The following is a 22,797-nucleotide window of genomic DNA, read 5'->3' as shown; positions in this document are numbered from 1 at the left end:
GCCTGCCTCTCTGCCTACTTGTGATCTCTCTGTCCATCAAAAAAAAAAAAAAAATCTTTAAAACTGTTGCAGATTTGGGGCGCCTGGATGATTCAGTTGGTTATGCATCCGACTGTTGGTTTCAGCTCAGGTCATGATCTCAGGCCATGACATCGAGCCCTGTGTCTGGCTCCACATTTAGCGGGGAGTCTGCTTCTCCCTCTCTCCCTCTCCTTCTGCTCCTTCCCCCCCAAAATAGATATAAAAATCTATTAAATAAATAAATAAAGCTGTTGTGGCTATTTTAGTGTTTCTGTTTCCTCCGCAGCGTATCCCCTGACCTTTATCAGCTGTCTCCATGACTTTCAGCGGGCATCCTTTATAGCCTGGAGGTGAGAGGCACTGGGCAGGTAGATGGAGGTGAGGTCGGGGGGGGGGGGTGGAAGGGAGGGACGATATGGAGAATAAGATCCCAATAATCACAACGGCAACCATCAGTCCTCACACTCTTTCAGAGTTATCGCATGTCAGACAGTGGTCTATATCCAGGATAGGCAAGGGTTCGTTATTCTGCACAGGAGTTCTAGAGACAGTTACTGTTACCGTCTCCATTTCACTGAGGAGGACACAGAGGCCCAGAGAGATGGAGTGACTTGCCCAGGTTCACAGAAGCAGGAAATGGTAAAGAAGAGATAGGAATACCGGCAGCCTGACTCAAGAGTTTACAGGAGTAATCCCTACACTTTCTGGTTATTCGTATAATTAACTATACTTAGCATAAATAGTTAACACATCATAATTAGTATAAGGTATCATTAGTAAAATATGTTGTATAATTATACTAAAACATAAGTCAACCAATTTTACCCAAATCCAAGCAAAAGATTTCCAAAAGTATTTGACAGTGATTTTACGTGGCATAAAACATATGGACTTTGTGGCGCCTGTTTTCTCTGTGACAACCATTTCCCTTGAAGCTTTTTCTTTGTGACAGCCATTATCCATTTGCTAAGCACTAGCTGTGGACCAGACACCACTCTAGAGCTGGTTATAGAATCAAAAGATTATAGGTGAGAAACAAAAGACACACCAGACCCCCTCTAGTCCAGTGGCTTCCAATCTGGCTGCATGTTAGAATTACCTGGGTGGTTTTGCAAAGCTGTTGCTGGGCTCCAGCTCCAGACCAACTGCATTAGGATTCCTGCAGGTGGGGCTTCCTGCAGATGCTATGTGCCACGTGGCCTCAATGACAAAGAAAACCAGGAATAGAGAGGTAGCCTGCCTCAAGTCACAGAGTTAGAAATTTCTCAAAGAAAACTTTTCTTAATTTTTGAAAATCTTTTCACCACACTGCTAACATTGTTCCAGGTGGTTGGAAATGCATTCATTCTATAAACACTGAGAAACAACATAATTAGTTAAAGGAGAAAAGGCAGTAAGGAGTCCCAGATACTTGGCTTAACGGTATAATAGACAATTATCTCCCAAAGTGTCATAGAGCATCCAAAAATAAATGTTTTCCTCTCCTATAAATGATCAGAAGATAATTGTTCACCAAATCTGAACTTTTATGGACAAGAATGAGATCTTGACATTTGCAGACAACATGGGTGGACCTGGAGGGTATTATGCTAAGTGAAATAAGTCAGACAAAGAAGGACAAATACTATATGATTTCATTTATATGTGGAATCTAGAAATCCAACCAAACAAACAGAAACAGACTCAGAAATACAAAGAAAAAACTGGTGATTGCCAAAGGGGAAGCGGTCAGGGGATGGGTAAAATAGGTGAAGGGGAGTAAGAGGTACAACCACCAGCTATAAAGTAAATAAGTTATGGGGAAGAAGAGTACAGCACAGAGAATATTGTCGACAATACTGTATGGTGACAGACGGTGACTATACTTGTGAGCACTGAGTAACATACAGAGCTGTCGAATCACTGTGCTACACACCTAAAACTAATATAACACTGTATGTGTCGATTACACTTCAATAAAAACAAACAAATAATAGAGGACCAGGTTCAAATCATGCAGTCTGAATCCCTGGCAAATTCATTCATGACTCTTAACCTCAGCTCTGCATCTGCACAAAAAGGGTAATACCTCCTTGGCTAAAAATTAAATCAAATCATGTAAATTGATGCTTCTAGCATAGTTGACAAATAATTCCTTCCCTTCCTTTCTTTGAAGGCAGTCGTCCTCCACCTATCCCTGCCAGCACCCTGGGAGCCGCCATATTCTTCTGCTCCTCATTAGGAAAGCCCAGCAAAACTTCCTTCTCCCCTCAGGAGTATGGCGGCTGCAGTCACGCTCTGATTTACCTCCATGCCCTATTTCAGAACTCCACTACTCCTTCACCACAGGGCGGTGACAGTGGGAGGGTGGCACTCTCCATAAATGACTAAAGAGCCACGGGCACTGAATGTTGAAACTCTGAGTCTAATGCCCTCGAAAGTTCTGAAGCAACTACCTGTGAAGCTTTCAAGGTGTACCAGAGCCTAGGCAAATTTTCTGAGGGGATGTATTTTATTTCCTCAGCTGACCAAACCACCTGGGTGTTAAAGTATGCTCCTGAGGAAAGCCTCTATCTTCCTTAATAAACTCTTCAACCCTTAGGACATGCTATATACCTTGCAGAATAGTAATACCTCGTTTGTTCAGTCACTGACTAGGAAAATTTACTCATTCCAATTCAATTCAACCGATGCGGCAGCCATCTCTTAACTGTTTAAAGTGCAACGCTCCATGCGCTGGGTGCAATGAAGGAACGTAATGGTGAGCCAGTGGTCGCCCACCACTGGGGTGGAGGCACGTGCAGAATTTTAATAATTTCCCATGGGCCATATTGGGAGATAAGGAAAAGATTCTACCACATTTCCCATAAATTGGATATAATTCTATTGAACCTACTGTGGGTGCTCTATAAATTATTCCTTCCTAACTCCACAGCAATACTGCCTAATGTAAGGCTACATCCTATGAAAATCTTTTTCATGTACAATCATGTGCTACAGGTTTTTCTGAAGAGAGAATTCCAAATTATAAAAATAATAAATAAATAGAGGTGGGGACATATATGAACAAATAATTTTGACGAAATACCAAGTTAAGTAAAGTGAGTAAGTCTTTTATAAAAGTGCAGCATTTCTCAAAACTTACAATGTGTGAATGTGTATTGCAACTCTCTAAAAAGTAGATCTGATAGCATTTCTCAAACTTGCTTATTTCTCAAGCAATTTTCAGGGCTCGGGTACTATGGAACACCAGTTTGGGAAACGCCGATCTGAAATATTACAATAATATAATGCCTTTCAAAACTTATGATAAATAAGTATCCTAACCCTTCACATGGAAGAAGTGTTCTACCTGGCAAACAGACCATAAGAACCTTTCAATTAAGGTCGACAATTAAGAGCTCTCATACAGCCTTGGTAGCTCCTATGGGGAGTAAAACACAGCTTTACCCATGGTAAGATGGGATCATATTACCATTGATGGTTTTGCTGATCATATAACCATTAAAAAGCAATTACAATTTAATTGCATGTGGCTCTGCTTTGGAGGCAAATCCTGCAATGTATTACTGAGGCTAATTTTTCCTTATCCGTTGTACAAGTACGAAACAACTTGAAAGCTAAAAAAAAAGAAAAGAAAAAAGAAATATATATATTTATATATACACACATGCACATATATATAGGGCACTATGTATGTGTGTGTATGCATATACACACACACCATTCTGTCTGTTATACACACACACACACACACACACACACACACACACACACACACACACACATTATATATGACAGAATGTTGATGTCCTTCCAAAATGTGTATGTTAAAGTCTTAACCCTCAAATAACCCTCAAATATTTGGAGAAAGGACCTGTAAGGAGGCGACAAAGTTACATGCGGCCATAACGGTGAGGCTGTCATCTAATAGTACCCTTATAAGAAGAGGGGGAGACCCTCTCCCTCCCCCTCTCTCCCTCCCTCCTTCCCTCCCTCCATGCCTCCAAAGAGGTCAAGTGAGCACTGAGGAAGATGGAAGCTGCCTAGCAGCCCAGAAAAGAACTCTCAGCGGAAACTGAGCCTCCTTGACCTTGACCTTGACCTTAGACTCTGGGCCTCCAGAACCTTAGGAGAATAAATTTCTCCTGTTTAAATCATGCAGTCTGGGGTATTTTACACCGCAGCCCAAGGCTTAGGACAGCATTTTACAAACCACCGACCAATTCAATCAAAACAACTGACCACATCCATAGTAAAGAATTTGACGATGTTTAATGGCTGAATCTCTCAATCCACGGATTTAAAGTAGTTAGCACCATGGACGATATATCACCAGGTTTAGAGAAAGCGTAAGCAAACAAGGGGCTTTGCATCTGCTGTGTCAGGAATGTCAAGGATCAGGAGGGTGAAGCACCCGCCTACTGACCGGGTCTTTAAAACACACACACACACACACACCCCTTTAGACTCATTAAGCTTTCAAAACAAAAATAAAAGCCTCACCCAAACAAAATAAACAAAAAGCCTTCCTCCAACTTTAAGCCACTTGATGCAAAACACGTTCCCACTGCGACCTTGGGCTCTCAAGTTCTTAACGGGAATCGCGCCTTTGAAAGGGGCGCAAACACACCGACTGCCCCACGTTTTGCTGGCATCGGGAAGGCAAACTACCAGAAGTCTACGCCCCCGCCGGCCGGTTGTCAGGGTCTGTTTTCGGTTTCCAGGCCCCTGCCCGGGTCGCCTTTCGACCCCCTCCGCCCCGCCCCCACCGGCCCCCACGCCCCGCGCCTACTGCAGTAGGCCTCGTCGCTCCAGTCGTCGCAGTCGTTGTGCCCGTTGCACCGCAGCTTCCCGGGCACGCAGAGGCCGCTGGCGCACAGAAAGCTCTCGCCGCCCCCGCAGAGCGCTGGAAGAGAAGGCAGGAGACCCGGTCAGAAGCAGCCCTTTTCCTTTAGAAGTCAGGAGGAACAAAGAACAGCGAGAACACCCTCCTTGCTCTTCAAGATTTGCTTCCCAATCCCCTCGCCGAGTTTTCTCGGGCCCTTTAGGACATTAATCGTGAAATTTACCTGGAAAGGCTACAAAGTGTGTCCGCCCGAGAAAAGCAAAAGAAAACTCCCCAGTAGGCTTGCAGCGTGAGAGGTTCCCATGCTCAGAGCAGAAGACGGGAGCCTTATCAATTGCACAACTCATGGGGGCGTGGGGGCATACCAAATTGAGTATTTTTCTTAATAACTGCAAATTATTTAAAAACGAAGTGCTATTAATTGAACAAACAAATAAACCCCAAAATCCTATCCGACTAGAACTCTATTCAATGTCGCACAGAAAAAATTACAGAAGGGAAGGGAAAAGAAAAACTATAGGCCAAAATCTCTGATAAACAGGGCTTGAATTCACCTTTGTTCCTTTGTTTTGTTTTTCAGATTCCACATGTGAGTTCATACAGTATTTGTCTTTCTCTAGTCTCACTTATTTCACTTATAATATCCTCCAGGTCCACCTATCGTGTTACAAATGGCAAGATCTTATTTATTTATTTATTTATTTATTTATTTATTTATTTATTCATTCATTCATTCATTCATTCATTTATTTATTTATTTGGCTGAGTAGTATTCTTTTGTATCACGTTGTCTTTATCCTTTCATCTTTCCATAGCCCCTTAGGTTGTTTACCTACCTTGGCTTTTGTAAATAATGCTGCAGTGAACCCAGGGGTGAATATATCTTTTCAGTTTAGTGTTTTCCTTCCCTTCAGATAAAGATCCAGAAGTGGAATTACTAGATCTAATGGTAGCTCTGTCTTTAATTTTTTGAGGAGTTTCCATATTATTTTCCATAGCGGCTGCAACAATTTACATTCCCACCGGAAGTTCGGGAGGGTTTCCTTTTCTCCACATCTTTGCCAATAGTTGTTATTTCTTGTCTTTTCGGTACTGGCCATTGTAACCAGGTGGTGGTAGCTCACTGTGCTTTCGATTTGCATTTCCTTGATGATTTATATGTTGACTATCTTTTCATGTGATTTTGGCCATCTGAATGCCTTCGTTGGAAAAATATCTATTCAGATCCTCTGCTCATTTTTTAAAATCAGATTGTGTTTTGTTGTTGTATGAGTTCTTCATACCCCTTATGGGATGTATGAGTTCTTCATACTCCTTATGGGATATAGAGTTGTATGAGTTCTTCATACCCCTTATGGGATGTATCATTTGCAAATATCTTCTCCCATTCAGTAGGTTGCCTTTTTGTTTTGTTGATAGTTTCCTTCACTGTGCAGAAGCTTTTTAGTCTGAAGTAGTCCCACTTGTTTATCTTTGCTCCTGTTGTCTTTGCTTTTGGAGTTTGATCCAAAAATTCATCACTAAGACTGATGTCCAGGAGCTTGCCATCTATGTTTTCTTCTATAAATGTTATGGCTTCAGGTCTTACATTCAAGTCTTTAATCCATTTTTGAGTGCATTTTTGTGTAGGCTATAAGACAGTGGTCCAGTTTCGTTCTTTAGCATATGTCTGTAAGGTTTCCCAACACCATTTGTTAAAGAGGCCATCCTTCCCCCATTGTTTATTCTTGCCTCCTTTGTTGTAAATTACTTGATCATAGATACATGGGTTCATTTCTGGGCTCTCTGTTTTTTTCCATTGATCCATGTGTCTGTTTTTATGCCAACACCATACTGTTTTGATTTCCATAGCTTTATAATATAGCTTGAAATCAGGGTGTGTGATAGCTCCAGTTTCGTTCTTTTTTCCCAAGGTTACTTTGGCTATTTGGGAAATTTTGTGATTAAAATTTTAGGATTGTCCTATTTCTGTGAAAAATGTCACGAATATTTGCAGCTATGTTTATATAAGATACTGGCCTATAGTTTTTCTTTTCTATTCCCTTCCCTCCCCCACTCCTCCTCCCTTCCCTACCTTTCTTGTGGTGTCCTTGTCTAGTTTTGGTTATCAGGGTAATGCTGGTCTTGTCAAATGAGTTTGGAAGTGTTCTTTCCTCTTCAATTTTTAAAAAGTTTGAGAAGAATAGGTATTAAATCTTTAAATGTTTGGTAGAATTCACCAGTGAAGCCATCTAATCCTAAACTTCCATTTGTTGTTGGGAGGTTTTCGATTACTAATTCATCTTTCTTATAATTGGTCTATTCAGATTTTTTACTTCATTAGTCAATCTGGGATGATTGTTTAGGAATTTACCCATTTCTTTTAGGTTGTCCAATATGCTGGCATATACTTGTTTATAGTTTCTTGAGATCCTTTATATTTCTGTAGTATCAGTGGTAACTTCTCCACTTCCATTTCTGATTTTATTTATTTAAGCCCTTTCTTTTTCTTAGTGAGGATAAAGATTTTTCAATGTTGTTTATTTATCAAAGATCAAGCTCTTAGTTTCACTGATCTTCTCTGTTATTTTTTGTCTCTGTTTTGTTTATTTCTGCTTTGATCTTTGTTATTTCCTTCCTTCTACTAACTTTAAGCTTTTTTCTTTTTCTAGTTTTCAGGTGTAAGTTTAGATTGTTATTTGGGATTTTTCTTGTTGCTTGAAGTAGGCCTGCATTGCTATGAACCTCCTTCTTAGAAAACACACACACACACAAACATATATCAAGTTATTTAATTACATATATGTGACTTCTCCAGTTTTCCTTTTTGATTTCTAGTTTCACACTGTTGTAGTCAGAAAAGATGCTTGATATGATTTCAATCTTCTTAAATTTATTAAGACTTGTTTTTTGGCCTAACATATAATCTATCCTGGAGAGTGCTCCATATGCATTTGAGAAAAGTATGTATTTTGCTGCTTTTGGATGGAATGTTCTGTATCTATTAAGTCCATCTGGTCTCATGTATCATTTATGGCCAGTGTTTCTTTATTGATTTTTTTTTTTTTTTGGTCTAGATAATCTATCCATTGATATCAATGGGGTAGTAAAAGCCCTTACTACCAACATTGCCCTAGGGTACCCTTTATTCCGCATCCTCACCAACATTTGTTATTTCTTGTCTTTTTGATAATACCCTTTATTTGGTGGGGTGCTGGGGGAGAGTGGGGAGGGGAAGAAGGAGAAAGAGAGAGAGAATGCCAAGTAGGCCCAGCAGATCCTGATGCAGGGCTCCATCTCACAACCCTGAGATCATGACCTGCGCTAAAATCAAGAGTCAGGTGCTTAACTGACTGTACCACCCAGATGCCCCTTAATAACAGCTGTTCTAACAGATGTGAGGTGATATCTCACTGTGCTTCTGATTTGCATCTCCCTAATGATTAATGATGTTGAGCATTTTTCATGTATGTGTTGGCCATCTGTATGTCTTTGGGAAAATGTCTATTCAGATTTTCTATCCATTTTTTTAAAATTTACTTATTTTTTATTATATTCAGTTAGCCACTGTATAGCACATAATTAGTTTTTGATGCAGTGTTCAATGATTCATTAGTTAAGTATAACACCCAGTGCTCATCACAGCACATGTCCTCCTCAGTACCCATCACCCTGTTATGCCCTCCCCCCACCCCTGCCCTCTGAAACCCCCAGATTGTTTCTCAGGGTCCATAGTCTCTCAAGGTTCATCTCTCTCTCTGATTTCAATCCATTTTCAATTAATTAATCATTTTTAATTTCAGTATAATTAACATATAGTTAATTATATTAGTTTCAGTTACAATATAGTGATCCAACAATTCTATACATTACTCAGTGCTCACCATAAGTGTACTCTTAATCTCCTTCTTCTATTTCACCCATCCCCCCCCACCTCCTTTTTGGGAACCACCAATTTATTCTCCACATTTAAGAGTGATTTTTTGTTTGTCTCTTTTTTTCTTTGTTTGTTTGTTTTGTTTCTTAGTTTCCATATATGACTGAAATCATATGGTATTTGTCTTTCTCTGTCTGACTTGTTTCACTTAGCATTATACTTTCTAGGTCCGTCCATTTTGTTGTAAATAGTAAGACTTCATTCTTTTTCATGACTGAAAAATATTCTATTGTGTAGATATACCACCTCATTTGTAACCATTCATCTGTGTAGGACACTTCATTGCTTCCCTTTCTTGGCTACTGTAAATAATGTTGCAATAAACATGGGGGTGCATGTATCTAGCATGCCAAGAACTATCTCTCCAATAGTTACAGTCCTGTGGTACCCAGGAATGCCCCCCTCACCATAGTATGATTAAGGAGCATCCCCTATGTGGACTGTGTGTACCTGCTGGCTTCAGCAAGGCTGTGGAAAAGTGCAGGGTGGGGGCATGAGGAAGAGCTTAGGGCTGGGGCGTGCCACTGGCTTTCATGATGTTTTATTTTTTTAATCTGGAAAAGAAGTTAATTTTTTCATGAGTTCTCAATTCAGAGTAACAGTAAATAAATACAACCCTTGAAGACTTCTTTCTTGTCTCCATTCCTCCACACAACTGACTTGTGTGATCAGTCCTGCTCACTGTCACCACTCACTGAACGATGTATTCTTTGATGAAAGGAACCCTGTTGACTAATTAAAGAGAACCAGGAAACAGAGAACATTTTAACTCGGAATTAGAAATACGGAAAAGTACAGACTGAATGTTCCAGGCAGTGAAGCCAGGTCTGTCACATTTCCCTTGTTCCTGGGCCCTAGGAGAGTGGCGGGCACTCAGGAGACTCTTCGTTAATAGATGGGGAAAAGTCAACTTAATCCCAGTGAAGCACCATATATTGCCAAAAAACAAAGAAAAATGCAATTAACGAATTATTTTCCAATGCTATCAAGGAAATCAGAATTTTGATTTGCTGAACATTAAGTAGTAGTTGATTTAGTTAAGATTCTTATGATGGTACTTCATGTGTAATCATTGTAAAATCAACAACAAATGTCTGTTTTCCATCACATGCTACCATTTCAGTATTGATACAAAGGACATCTATGAACTCCAACTGCCAAAATATGAAACACATTTATATTTCAAATAGTCTTAAAAGAATCAGCACAGGACCGCATTCCTATACCTACAAAAACAGACTTCTAAAAGGGACACAGGAAACCAGATATAAAATGAAAATCCAAACACTAAGATTTTATTGGCCAATCTATACAATATCCTCTCTCTAGGGTTGAGGGAAAATTTGCAAGGCGTAAGTGTTTATCCTGTTGTTGAGATTGTTTCTGTGTTATATTAGAGAGTGCAGAAATTCCATCTGTCTGCATTTCAGCAGCTGCAATTCTTCAGAAGAATTATTGCATTCCCCACCTTATGGCTCTGATGATTCCTTGAGAAATGTAGCTGAAAGTTCAACATTACCTAGCTCCTAACATCTAGGTTTCATCTTTAAGACCCCATATATTCTACTCCAGTAAAGCCATTTCTTGCATATGATTATATCAAATCTGGATCAAATTTGAAACAGATTGCTTGTATTGTTCTGATTATTGAGATCCCACTGTCTTGGCGGATTGCACAGAAACTGACTTCTTTTGTGTGGTTCCTCAGTGGGAGACATGGCTGCCCTTGGTTTTAGGACATTGTAGATTTTATTCTTAGTCTCCCTTTAGAAGTCCATTGTTTTGTGAATTAATAGTATTTTTGTAAACTTAGAATAACTTTGGTATACTTTGTTTGATGTCTCCTTAACTTGTACTCGGAATTTCCACTTTCTCTGTGTGAAACTGTTCAACTAGCCAAGTACTTCAACCACATCTTATTTGGAGTTTCCAAAGAGCCCCCCATAAAGTAGAGAGGCAGGCATTCTACCACAACTTTCTTAGGGGGAATGATGATTTACAAATACAGAAACTGGAGTGTTGTGTGGTTAAGACAACAATTGCGCAAAGTCCTATATGTAGCCATATAGACATAGATTCATGGAGTCTGAGCTTTAGTCCAAGCCCTTCACACCACACCCATGACCTGTTTCTTGTCCAGGCCGGTTGTGTAGTCACCTGATTTGTGGTCAGTTCAAAGGCATCAGCTTCAAGCAAAAGTTCAAGTTTGTCTTTATTTTTCAGGTGATTTGGACCAGATGAGATGACATTCCATCTCACCTCTGGGTTTTTGGGAGAACATCCTGAGAGCTCATAAGTTTCTGTACAGATTTTTCAATCATAAATTTCACATTCTTACAACAATCATTTTCATTCAAGCAGCCTTTTGACTTAGTCCTTAAGGTTTCAAAGGGAGATTCCTTGAGGAGAAGTCATGTTATACAATCTTGATACCATTTCCACTAACATCCTCTATAATTCTAAGAGGTACATGTTGGACTTTAATCTGATGGCAGATTGATCAGTGGAAGATTCATTGCTAATTGAACTAATAGTTACTGGATGTCTACGATGTGCTAGGCATTATCCCAGCACCTAGAGATACATCAGTGAAGAAAAAAATATTCCCCTGCCTTTGTGTAGCATATATTCTACGGATTGTCATCTGATAAAGATACTTTTACCACGTAAAGATACTTTACCACCAAAGCTGACTTCCATTTGCATATGTGGCAACTGATCGATATGAATGCAATGATAGCAGCATACAAAGGTCTATTGCCCAAGACACTAGTTTACAATTCCAGATGATGGGAATAATTTTGAATCACTTGGATTTCAGAAGTCTCTAGATTCTAAAGAGTATATACCTATGAGGATGACCAGGTCTTTTTAGTATTTTGGTTTCTGATAACAGACTGCTGAAATAACATCCATATCCTGAAGTGACCTTTAGAGTTTCTACAACTGCTTCCAGCCCTCTCATTTCTTTCTGCCTGTGTATTATGGGCAGCATTTATATTGGCAAATGCTCTCAATACTCTGATTGTTAGTTTTTGGAGTCCCTTTCAGAAATTACCTACCAATCACAGCTTGTATAATGTCCTCATTCACCAGTCTTTGAGCCTTTGTATAGTCTGGAGCTCAAGTTCAACGCTACCTCTGAAGAGAAAGCTGACCTGGCATAGACTGTTATCACCTGAGTCTATACTAAGAGCCTGTTAGCTCTTCATTCTACAGGCTTTTTTAAGCAGATTTCTACAGAATTTCTACAGAAATTCAGTTACTGTCAACCACTATTGCTCTTTCCTTTTACAAGGCTATTTGACTAGATCTCATATAGCATACGTATAATATTTTATAACAGCTGATACAAGAATTCCTCTTGGGGAGAGCACTGTATCTTTGGGTTGATAAAAGGATTGGGGTGAAAAATAAGAGATGAGAAAGGAGAAAGAAAATCCAAAGATACGCTCAAATAAGCAAACTTGGCTTCCCCTGCCTTCCAAGCCACACTCACTAGAACAACCTTCATTTTGTTAAACATTAAAATGTTTGGAGTAGGTATGCATGGGTATCAGAGAACTCTGTGTATGAAGGGGTAAAGGAACCCCATGGGGAGAATGAGGGGCCAGTGCTGCTGCTGGGTACTGTCTTAGGGGAGAGATGGATTAAAAAAAAAAAAAAGGTCGGTTGAGTCTCCCTGAGAGCACAGTACCGAGAAGACCCTTTATAAAACAGAAATCTCTAAAGGGATATTTCAAGTTGTTTTCTGTGGAATGGGAAGTGTATTTCTTCCTCCATCTGCCATGTGGAATTAACAAAGCTTATGTTGCTCTCTAATTCTTTAGCTCAATTATTTCTCACTTATTAAGCCAAGTTGGTCCCTTCGCAGGAGCTTGGGACACATCATTGAGTACAGAGTAGATCCCTTTCTCTGTGGGGATTATATTCTAGGGAGACAAATACCAATAAACATAATAAAATAAGTTATTTTTATAATAAATAATGAGGCAATCAATTTTATTTTGAAGAGTCAACAAATTATGAGGAGGTGGGGTAGGACAGGTCCCACTATTAATTAGGGTGCCAGGGGCAACCCTCATTGGAAGTTGACATTAAAGCAATAAATTGAAAGAGGTGAGGGAGTTAACCAAGTCTCAGGGGAAGATTTCAGCAGAAGGAAGTCCTGACACAAAGAATCTCAGGCAGGAGCATGTCTGGCGGGGGTGTGGGGAACAGCGAGAAACCTGTGTGGCCTCAGTAGAGCAAGTGAGGGAGAATACAGAAAGAGACAAAGCAGAGTGGAAGGGAAGGGTCAACCACCTGGGGCTCTGCAAGGACTTTGTAACTTAGATAAAAATAAAGTCATTACAAGGTTCAGTAAAAAGTGGCACAATCTGACAGGTTTTTAAGTGTCTTTCCCTCTTGTGTTGAAAATACTCTGGAGGAGCAAAGAAAGCAGTGGGAACTAGTGTTAGGAATCCACTGAAGTTAGCCACAGAGAGTGATGGCAGCTTGGAGAGAGCAGCTGCCAAGGTGCCAAGACATGACTGGACGCTGGCTGTATTTTCAACGTAGAGCCTGGAGGGTTTCCCGGCCCATTGGATGAGAGTTGTGAGGGGAAGACAAGAGCCAATGAGGACTTTAAGTTTCCAGCCCACCAGATGATTGGAATTGCCTCTCCTGAAGTGGAGAAGCCAACTGGAGGAAAAAAATCAGGACTGGCATTTTGGACATGTTGCCTCTGACATACACAGTAGACCCCCAAATTGGATGTTGAGTAGACAACTGGATATGTAAGTTCAAGTCTGAGAAACAGGATAGGATTGTAAATATATGTGAGTTGTCAGCATATCAATTTAATGCCAGTGTGTCTGGATGAGACTTTGGCATTGTTAAGTCATTGGGACTCTGGTAAGAGTGGTTTCAATGAGGAGGATGGAAGTCTGACTGCAGTATGTTGAAGAGAGAATAAAAGGAGAGGAAGTAGTGCAGAAAGGAAGGACAACTTTTTTGCTGCAGAAGAGAACAAAGAAATAGGTGATACAAGAAGGAAGGTAGGGTTTCTTAAAAAGCTTTTTTATAAATGGTTTTGTATGAGTACATTCTTTGGGGGGAGCAGAGTGGTACTGAGTTCTGTCTACAGGTTGGCTTGGATCAAATAAATAATGATCAGTCTTGAAGACACAGGAGGCCAGCGTGGGGAATCATCAACATCAGGAACATAGTTACAATCTAAAACTGAAGCCAGTCTTGTAGCTGTCTGCTCCTCTAATCCAATCACTAAAATGTGCCTTCTTCAGAAAATATATTTATCTTCTGAGGCGAGAAATCCTCTCATTCTCTTCTTTATCCTCTTCAACATCTACTAGGCATCCATCAAACAGGGTGCACCGTGCTAAACTCTTCTAATACTGCCAATGCTCAAGACCATCGGAACTACAAACTGCTTAAAAAAAGACTTTCTTGGGGTGCCTGGGTGGCTCAGTGGGTTAAGCCTCTGCCTTCAGCTCAGGCCCTGATCTCAGGGTCCTGGGATTGAGCCTTGCATCAGGCTCTCTGCTCGACGGGGAGCCTGCTTCCCCCTCTCTCTCTCTGCCTGCCTCTCTGCCTACTTGTAATCTTGCTCTGTCAAATAAATAAATAAAACATTTTAAAAAAAGGAAAAAAAAGACTTTCTTGATGATTCATGATGCTTTATATTAGCAGAGGACATTTGTTTATTGCCTCTCTCTAGCTCTCCCTTCTAGAGTATAAGCTCCTTGAGAGAAAGCACTGTATCAGACAGATTTCCTCACTGCTGCGTCCTGAGTCTAAAATTAGATATTTAATAGAATTAAATATTTATTAAATAGGGAGACTTGGGTGACTAAGTCAGTTAAGTGTCTGGTTTGGGCTCAGGTCATGATCCCAGAGTCCGGGGATGGAGTCCCGTGTCCCATGTAGGGCTCCCTGCTCATCTGGGAGCCTGCTTCTCCCTACGCCTGCCACTCCCCTTGCTTGTATTCTCACTCTGTCAAATAAATAAATAAATAAAATCTTTAAAAAATGTCTTTGTTAAATAAATGAAGACAGAACATAAGGGGCCTTGCAGAACTAAATGATCATTCCTTTCGAGGGAGATGTTCAAAGGCAATAAACATCTTAGAGTTTTATTCTTTTAACTGGTAGGGAAATAACTGATGAAATAACCTGCAGACAAGTCTGCCTTCTGGCGGCATCTGCTTGCATGGTAGGACAATGAGCTGCAAGGACCCTTCTACCTACAATAATCTTCTCCGAAGCTTGTGGAGATGTGTCCCCCAAAATCTACACCCACATTACTCATTCCTTAAGTTAAAATGGTGGTTTTCAGGGTTCCTGAGGGCTTGGTCAGTTAGCTGTCAGCCTTCGGCTCAGGTCATGATACCTGGGGTCTGGGATCAAGTCCCGTATCAGGCTCCCTGCTCAGTGGGGAGTCTGCTTCTCCCTCTGCCCCTCCCCTCTGCTCATGCGTGCTCGCTCTCTCTCTCTCTCTCTCTCTCTCTCTCGGACACATGTGCTCTCTCTCTCTCCAATAAATAAAATCTTTTAAAAATAAAATAGAAATAGAAATAAAAATAAAATAAAATAAATAAAATAAAATAAAATGGTGGTTTTCAGATGAACCCAAGGATGCCAAGAAAAGGGACTTTGGAGCCACGACATGGGTTCAAGAGGTGTCTTCAGTCCCCTACTCCACTTCAGCCAGGGAGCTCCATTCTGGTCCACTTTCCATATTTCAGTCCATTGCAAAGGGCTTTTGCTGTTGAAAACAAGTTTGAAAACCCTTTACCCTTAAGATTTTAAATGTTTAAAGCCTGAGAGAGATTATACTTTAATTCGTTTCTTTTGGCTATGAATACTTAGTTCTAAACTTAATTATAGGATATTGAGCTCATTATATTTAGACTTGAAAGAATGGGCTATCAGGGAGAGGAGTAGCTTTTGTGGTGGGAGTAGGGAGTTCAGGAAAGTTATAAAAAAATGGGAAGTGAGAGTGAGAAGTGAGACCAGGAAGCACAGGTGTGCTCAGAATGGCCCTGCCCGAAGGTGTAGCAGGTGTGCGTCTAGCTCCGTCACACTATGGTGCAAGAAATGCCACATCACTTTAGTTTTCTAAATCAGATTAATTCATACTTCTCTCTGAAAAAAATAATAGAAAATATTATTCAGGTATGTTTTGCAGGGGTTTCAGCCTCCTTAGGGCAGTGCAAGGATCCAAGGGGCTTACTGGGACCAAGAAGAGCCCAGGGGTCTTGCTTTCAATTCCTCCGAGAGCTGCTGAGGGGCACATGGTTCTAAGTCCTTGGGGTTTACCCTAGATAGAGGTCTCCATTATGTCTGACCCATACCAGGGTTCAGGGTCACGGTCACCAGGGTCAAGCTTACCTGGCTGCTCCATACCAACATTTCCCTCCAAAATCCTGCCTGTTCCCCTAAACAAGCAACCACCAGTCCTTGCTCCATGAGGGACATGGCAAAACTCAGCCACTCCCGCCACCTCAAGCCTAGGGTAACGTCTCCTACGTCCCCTACCTCCCCCTCTACCCACCCCCTCCAAACATCCTCCTGCCATGCCACCCGACTCCAGGTGATGCCACATGATCTCTGCTCAGCCCTTCCTTCCTCGATGCTGGTCTCTCTCTTCTGAAAATGCAGAAACAATAACACATCCTCTTTGTTTTCCTAGCAGATTGCTCTACTAGACATTTTCATTCATTACTGAGGAAGCAAAGGACTCTATAGCACCTTTTAAGGTACAGGTCTTTGTTCCAAAGCAGTATATGGTGACTAGTCAGTAAATGCCAGTAGAATAAATGCACTTAGAGAGTTCTTAACTTAGATATTCTAAAACTAGAACTACCATGGTGACTTCCTCTTTTATGATCTGTGGTGCCCATACCCTTGCTGCCAAGACCAGGTAAGACCAGTTCGTTCACTCACTACAATTCCAGGTCCCTCCCTGCCTGTTAGATAACATGTTGCAATTAGTAAGAAATTATCTCCGTTCAAAGAAAATTTGAGGGGCGCCTGGGTGGCTCAGTGGGTTAAAGCCTCTGCCTTCGGCTTAGGTCATGGTCCCAGGGTCCTGGGATGGAGCCCCGAGTCGGGCTCTCTGCTCAGTAGGGAGCCTGCTTCCTCCTCTTTCTCTCTGCCTGCCTCTCCGCCTACTTGTGATCTCTCTCTCTGTCAAATAAAAAAAAAAAATCAAAAAAAAAAAAAAAAAAACCCTTAAAAAAAAAAAGAAAAAAAAAATTCGAAACAACTCCCCCAATTAAATATCTTTGACTAAGTTACTCCTTTTTTTTTCATCTCTCTGAAAGAAAGCTATGCTTTCATTCAATGGAAACTTTGCCATCTGGCCTTCAGCTTAAAGTCCTGAAAAATAAGAACTAAGTATATGTCTTCCTGTCCAACAGCATGATAGAGGACCTATCATTCTATAGAAAAACCAGTCCTTGTGAAATTATCTCAAAATCATCAGAAGGAAACAAAACTAGCCTTGTAACAGGTGGCACTCTGGTAAGAGAGAGAACGTGAACAGAGTTCAGAAAGCAGTTCCATGTCATTATTCAACGTCTCAAGTAAAATCACAGTATGAAATGCAGGCAGGCAAAGTCCTGCTCAGAGGATTTTAAATTGAATGAGAGAAGAAAGAGCAGAATAAGAAGCAGGATGGTAGCTTTACAATCAGAGACTGCCAGAAATAGACTGCCAAGCAGAAGTTTAAACAGAACTAAAAAATATATATATAATATATATAAAATATACTATATTATATAGTATTATTTTTGTATATTATAATTATATATAATTAAATATGTATTATATAATTATATAACATATTACATTTTATATATTATAGATTTGTATTTTATATATAATATATATTTTATATATATTTTATATGTATAATATATATATAGACACACACACATACACATACATATTCAGCATTCAGAGAGAAGGAAGGAAGGGATGGAGAAAGGAAAAACTTCCAAGCAAGAATTATCAAATTAAAAGGATATACTAGGGGCACCTGGATGGCTCAGTGGGTTAAGCCTCTGCTTCGGCTCAGGTCATGATCTCAGGATCCTGGGATTGAGACCCGCATCGGGCTCTCTGCTCGGCAGGAAGCCTGCTACCTCCTCTCTCTCGGCCTGCCTCTCTGCCTACTTGTGATCTGTCAAATAAATAAATAAAATCTTTAAAAAAATAATAATCCATTTGAAAGGCTAGTCCATGTTATTTTTCTTACTTGTTGGGCTATGCAAATTGGACTGATTTCATTTTACAAGAGTTCATGAATTTCATTTTCAACTCAAACCAAATTTATTTTTAATCCTAGTTTCTTTTATTTTGGCTCATTTTACATATTGACAGTCTAAAAGCTGGAATACACTGTCCATGATGCAGTACTATGTGGCCTGAGACCCAGCAACAGAATAAATGTATATATTTAGAATTTACTATAAAAAGAACTTGGGAGAAAACGTCTTTCAAGAACAGATTACAGTTCTAGCCTAATGTCTAAAAATTTACTACAAATTCTGTGAAGATTGTTTTGTATCACTTTCCCACCTATTCCCTATTGTTAGTATTCCAAGCATTATCATCTTTAAAAATTCACTGATCTTCATGATACTGTAGGATCTCACCTGTCTTCCACATCAGCTAGCCCGGAGCTGGATGCTGAGATTCTGAAGCCCTACATTAGAGCTCTGCTGCAGGCCTTCTCTCATCTCCATCTTCTTCTTCTTTTTTTTCTTTTTTTAAAGATTTTATTTATTTATTTGACAGAGAGAGAACACAAGAAAGGGGAGTGGAAGAGGGAGAAGAAGCCCAATGTGGGGCTCAATCCCAGGACCCAGGGATCATGACCTGAGCCAAAGGCAGCTGCTTAATGACTGAGCCACCCAGGGGCCCCTCTTCTCCCTCCTCTTAACTGATGGCAGCCAACCCCACTCAGCAGCAGCCCATGGGGACAGCACACGTATTCCATTGCTTGGGTCAAGGCAGAGGTGGGAAAGCCTAGATACATCCAATTATCTGACCCTCTAAGCTTAAACCACTCCCAAATTATCAGGAAACTTCAGTCCTAAATGGTATCACGATTAGAAGAAAATAAGTTAATGGTGAGGAAATTAATTCATAAATACTCTAATATCCATACTGATGGTGACTGGATCTACAGACCAGAAAAGTAATTATTCACAATAATATCCTGAGATATGAAAATAAAAGTAATCTTGGAGAAAAAGTATGAACCTGGATTTAAAGTAAGCCTTTTGGGATGCCTGGGTGGCTTAGATGGTTAAGCAGCCTTTGGCTCAAGTCATAATCCCAGTGTCCTGGGATCAAGTCCCGCATCGGGCTCCTTGCTCAGCAGGGGGCCTGCTTTTCTCTCTGCCTCTGCCTGCCGCTCTGCTTGCTTGTGCTCTGACAAATAAATAAATAAAATCTTCAAAATAAATAAATACATACATACATACATACATACATTACAATAAGCCTTTTGTGCTGGTTTGGGCAAGTTATTTAACCTTCCTGAGCTTCGGTTTCCTTTTATTGCCTTGGTGTACTGATCAGTAATGGATATAAAGCGGCTGACATGGAATTGGGCAATGCCCTGTATGTTCTATTTACGAAGGCTGGGAAATGTGTAATTCACTTCTGAAAGATGGTCATGGCAAGGTATTGAAACACGCCTTGTGCTTAAAGGGTTAACAACCTGCAAATAACTAGACAGTCCCTTCCCCCAGCTTTGTGGCTATAGCACCAAGTACTCAGACCTGGAAGGTGGGGGCACTGGATCTTTGTAACAACCAAGATAACTGGAAAAGAGCCTGGCTCTGAAGAGATCAACACACACAGGAACCAATCTTACAGCATCTAGGGATAGAATTCCTAACTTTTCTTTGGCTCAGAGACAGAAAAGGAAGTCAATTGCTCCAGGAGAGTTGACTTTCACTGTTAAGTCATTTGTGTTCTGTTACATGATTTACATACCGGCGAACACTGAGGTCCCTGAATTCTCTCTCCCATGCTTCCTTTTCTACCACGGCATGACTTTCACAGCACGACTGCATAAAATTTCTCCGAGTATCCCTAGTTACCAGGATTGTATATAACAAAGCCACACAGACCAAACCTAACATGGAAAAAAATCAACCTTGCCTAAAACTAAATATAAGCACAATTTAATTAACTTGCATTCCAGAGTTAGAGCGGCAAGCTTGCGGAGACTAGAAGACTGGGTACACAACACCCAAGGGGCTCAGAGCTTCGAAGGGGGGCAAAAAACCTTGCTAAAATTTTTTCCAAAATTTTCACAGTATTTGCATTTCTTTGTACTGGTAAACAGGAGTAATGTCCCTGTGAACAAGACAGAGTGATCCAGTCCCTGGGGACAGAATGAGCCAAGGCAAGAAGAGGTGAGAGGTTGAGTGAGGCTGAAGTTTCAGGAAAGACGCCCAGGGACCAGAAATGGATGGCAAATAATGCCAATAATTCAGCCCTGAGTCAAGGAGGGAAAGGTCTACTTTATCCCTGAGAGGAGGCTTGAAGACATTTGGGCAGACAATGAAAAGTCAAAAATTATGCACCTATCACTATAAACTTTGAATATTGCAATCTGAGTAGTGATGTTGTCTCATTTAGACATATTCTACTGATCAATCTAATGTGCTTAAATTAACCCTGGGAAACTTTATGGCACAGGAGTCAGCTAATGGTAGATGGGTAGGGGGACCGAGCTCAGCAAAGGGGTGATTCCACTGGGAAAAGGTCCATTTTCTCCCTCTTGCCAAAAGGGTGTAGTTTCCAAGCAAGATCACAAGATGGCAGGCATACTCAGCACAGAGACCCTGAGCAATGGCTATAGGGAATGCCCCATATGTTCTCTGCTTTAAGGTCTCTGCCTGAGACCTTCAATCCTGGGAGGTTGTAAAGACACAGAGGGAATCTCAGCGGGGAGGCTTTTCTAAAGGGTACCCCTGCTTGTGTCTTTAACCAGATAAGTTTGAAATCATGAAATCCCACTTCTGCCAATGATTTCTTCAGAAAAATGAAAAGTCCTTCACAATCAATGCCTGCTTACATCTTCTGCACATTTTTCTATTGGTGTTCTCCGGTGTTAGTTTATTGAGGCCTCCTTTTGTTGCCATTATTTCCCCCCAGATCATCATTTATTTGTCTTTTAAATTGCTAGTCTCTTTAGCTATACAAAAGTTTCATGTGTGAAGTCAAAAATCAGCCTTTACAAAATTTGTATCTTTGTAAACCATATTGGTATATGTCATAGAACAGAAACTGTGAGGACAGTAGTTTTTGTCTATTTGGTTTCCTGCCGTACCATGGGTCATGGAAGAATGATGGGCATATAGGTGGGTTAAGTAAACTTTGCATTCAACTCAGGGCTTTTCTAAAGAAGATGGAAAATATCACACAGCCCAATTAAGAGATACATTCTGGCCAAATTATGCCAACAATAAGCCACAGAGATAGAAAAAAACAGGTTGGGTTTCCTAACAGTCAAAACCGATTCTGACATGGCCATAGGGGGTAAGGTGGCAGATCAACTAATTTTTGTTAAAATAAGAAAGTTTCCCATATTGTTGAAATGGTCATACGCTGATCTGTATTTAACAGAAGAGAATAAAAGAATTCTGAGATGCTGTCCAGATTTAAGTGTCAGGAAAATGCCAAAGGGAAGAAATTCAGGAACTACTTTCAAGCCAGCACCTTTCCTAACACCAACCACCAGAGGGAGACCAGACCACGAACCCAAGTACAGAGCCTACCATACCCTTGCCAGAGGTGCCCAAGTGCACGACAGTACTTGAAAACTACTGTACTTTATGTGTTTGCAGTATTTATATTAAAATAAAGTCATCTTTTAATGTAATTTTCCATTTTAACCGCAGATGCAAAAATACACATCCTTAGAGAACAATGCATTACGGAACACAAAGACGCACTTTGGGCGTTCACTTGGGAACTGGCTTTTCCATTCTCATAACAACCAATAATTTTAGAAATCCAGTTTTCCCTCAGCCAGTTCTCTCTCAAGTGGCTTTTTATACACTTTTAGAATTGTAATTTGTACATAATATGGTTTTTCGTGGAACTGAAATGGGTTTCTCAGCAGGTGATATCATTATGAGATAATCTCATTATAAATGCCTGCTAGAATGACGTCCAGATTGGAGGGAAAGGCCATAGTTCTAGAAAGGTACTTCTGAAATGTTAGAATCATAAGCTCCAAAGTTCTCTGTGCTAATAACTCTGAAGAAAACTGCCAATAGTATTAAGCAACTACCCTCCTAAGAAAATTTTGGGACAGCCATTCCAGGGCTGTTTTACTACAAGTAGATAGAAAAATGAGGCCAAATACTTTATAAAAATTGGCTTGATTTGAAGGGTTCCTGGGAGGTCTCTCTGCCTAAAATATTTCCCAGCTGAATTCCTCAGTTTGGATTTTACTCATTTAACTTATGCCAAAAGCCATCAGTTAAAGGGCAATTCTTGGGGACTTCTCATTTATTCAACCACCAAGGATCCTGGCGGCTGTGTGCAGAAGGCACTGTGCTGGACATGGGAGAAATTATAAGAAATTATAAGGCCTTACAGAGACCATGAACGATAAAGGCAATAGCAATGATTAATACTTTTGGCAGTGGCACTCTGTATATTTCTCTTTCTTTAAAAGATACTGGAAAATTGGGAAAGAGTGAAAAATAGGAAAGAGTGGAATCTTTGAAAAATAGGAAATGAAAAATAGGAAAGAGTGAATCTAAAGACTGTGGATCTAGTAAGGATACCTGAGGTAAAGGCCCTAGAGGACCCAGGGTCAAATGAGAAAAGGAGGTATCAATGAAGGGGACTTTCTATGTCTGCTGCAGAAAAGCATTCAGTCCCATAGCTTTTTCTTTGCCCTCACACATATAGCTCTTTTGCAGTTTTTAAAGGATTTGGCTTATTTATGATGAAGGAGACAGAGAAGAGTCAGAGTCAAGGCCAAGCTCCT

General features: G+C 40.4%; 1 protein-coding gene across 1 annotated transcript in view; it reads right to left on the bottom strand.

Annotated features, from left to right (window-relative positions):
• LOC111149076 (corin, serine peptidase) overlaps positions 1–22,797 on the bottom strand; it is a 247,662-nt gene that overhangs the window by 86,906 nt on the left and 137,959 nt on the right. Inside the window, exon 6 of the mRNA XM_022505983.1 lies at positions 4,796–4,909. Within this exon, the coding sequence (XP_022361691.1) occupies positions 4,796–4,909 (114 nt within the window). The remainder of the gene's footprint in view (positions 1–4,795; positions 4,910–22,797) is intronic.

Source organism: Enhydra lutris, unplaced genomic scaffold (genome assembly GCF_002288905.1).
Source record: "Enhydra lutris kenyoni isolate GAN:26980312 unplaced genomic scaffold, ASM228890v2 scaffoldscaffold21, whole genome shotgun sequence".
Taxonomy (NCBI): domain Eukaryota; kingdom Metazoa; phylum Chordata; class Mammalia; order Carnivora; family Mustelidae; genus Enhydra; species Enhydra lutris.
The sequence above is the reverse complement of the archived record's forward strand: the minus strand, read 5'-3'. Positions and strand labels throughout refer to the sequence as shown.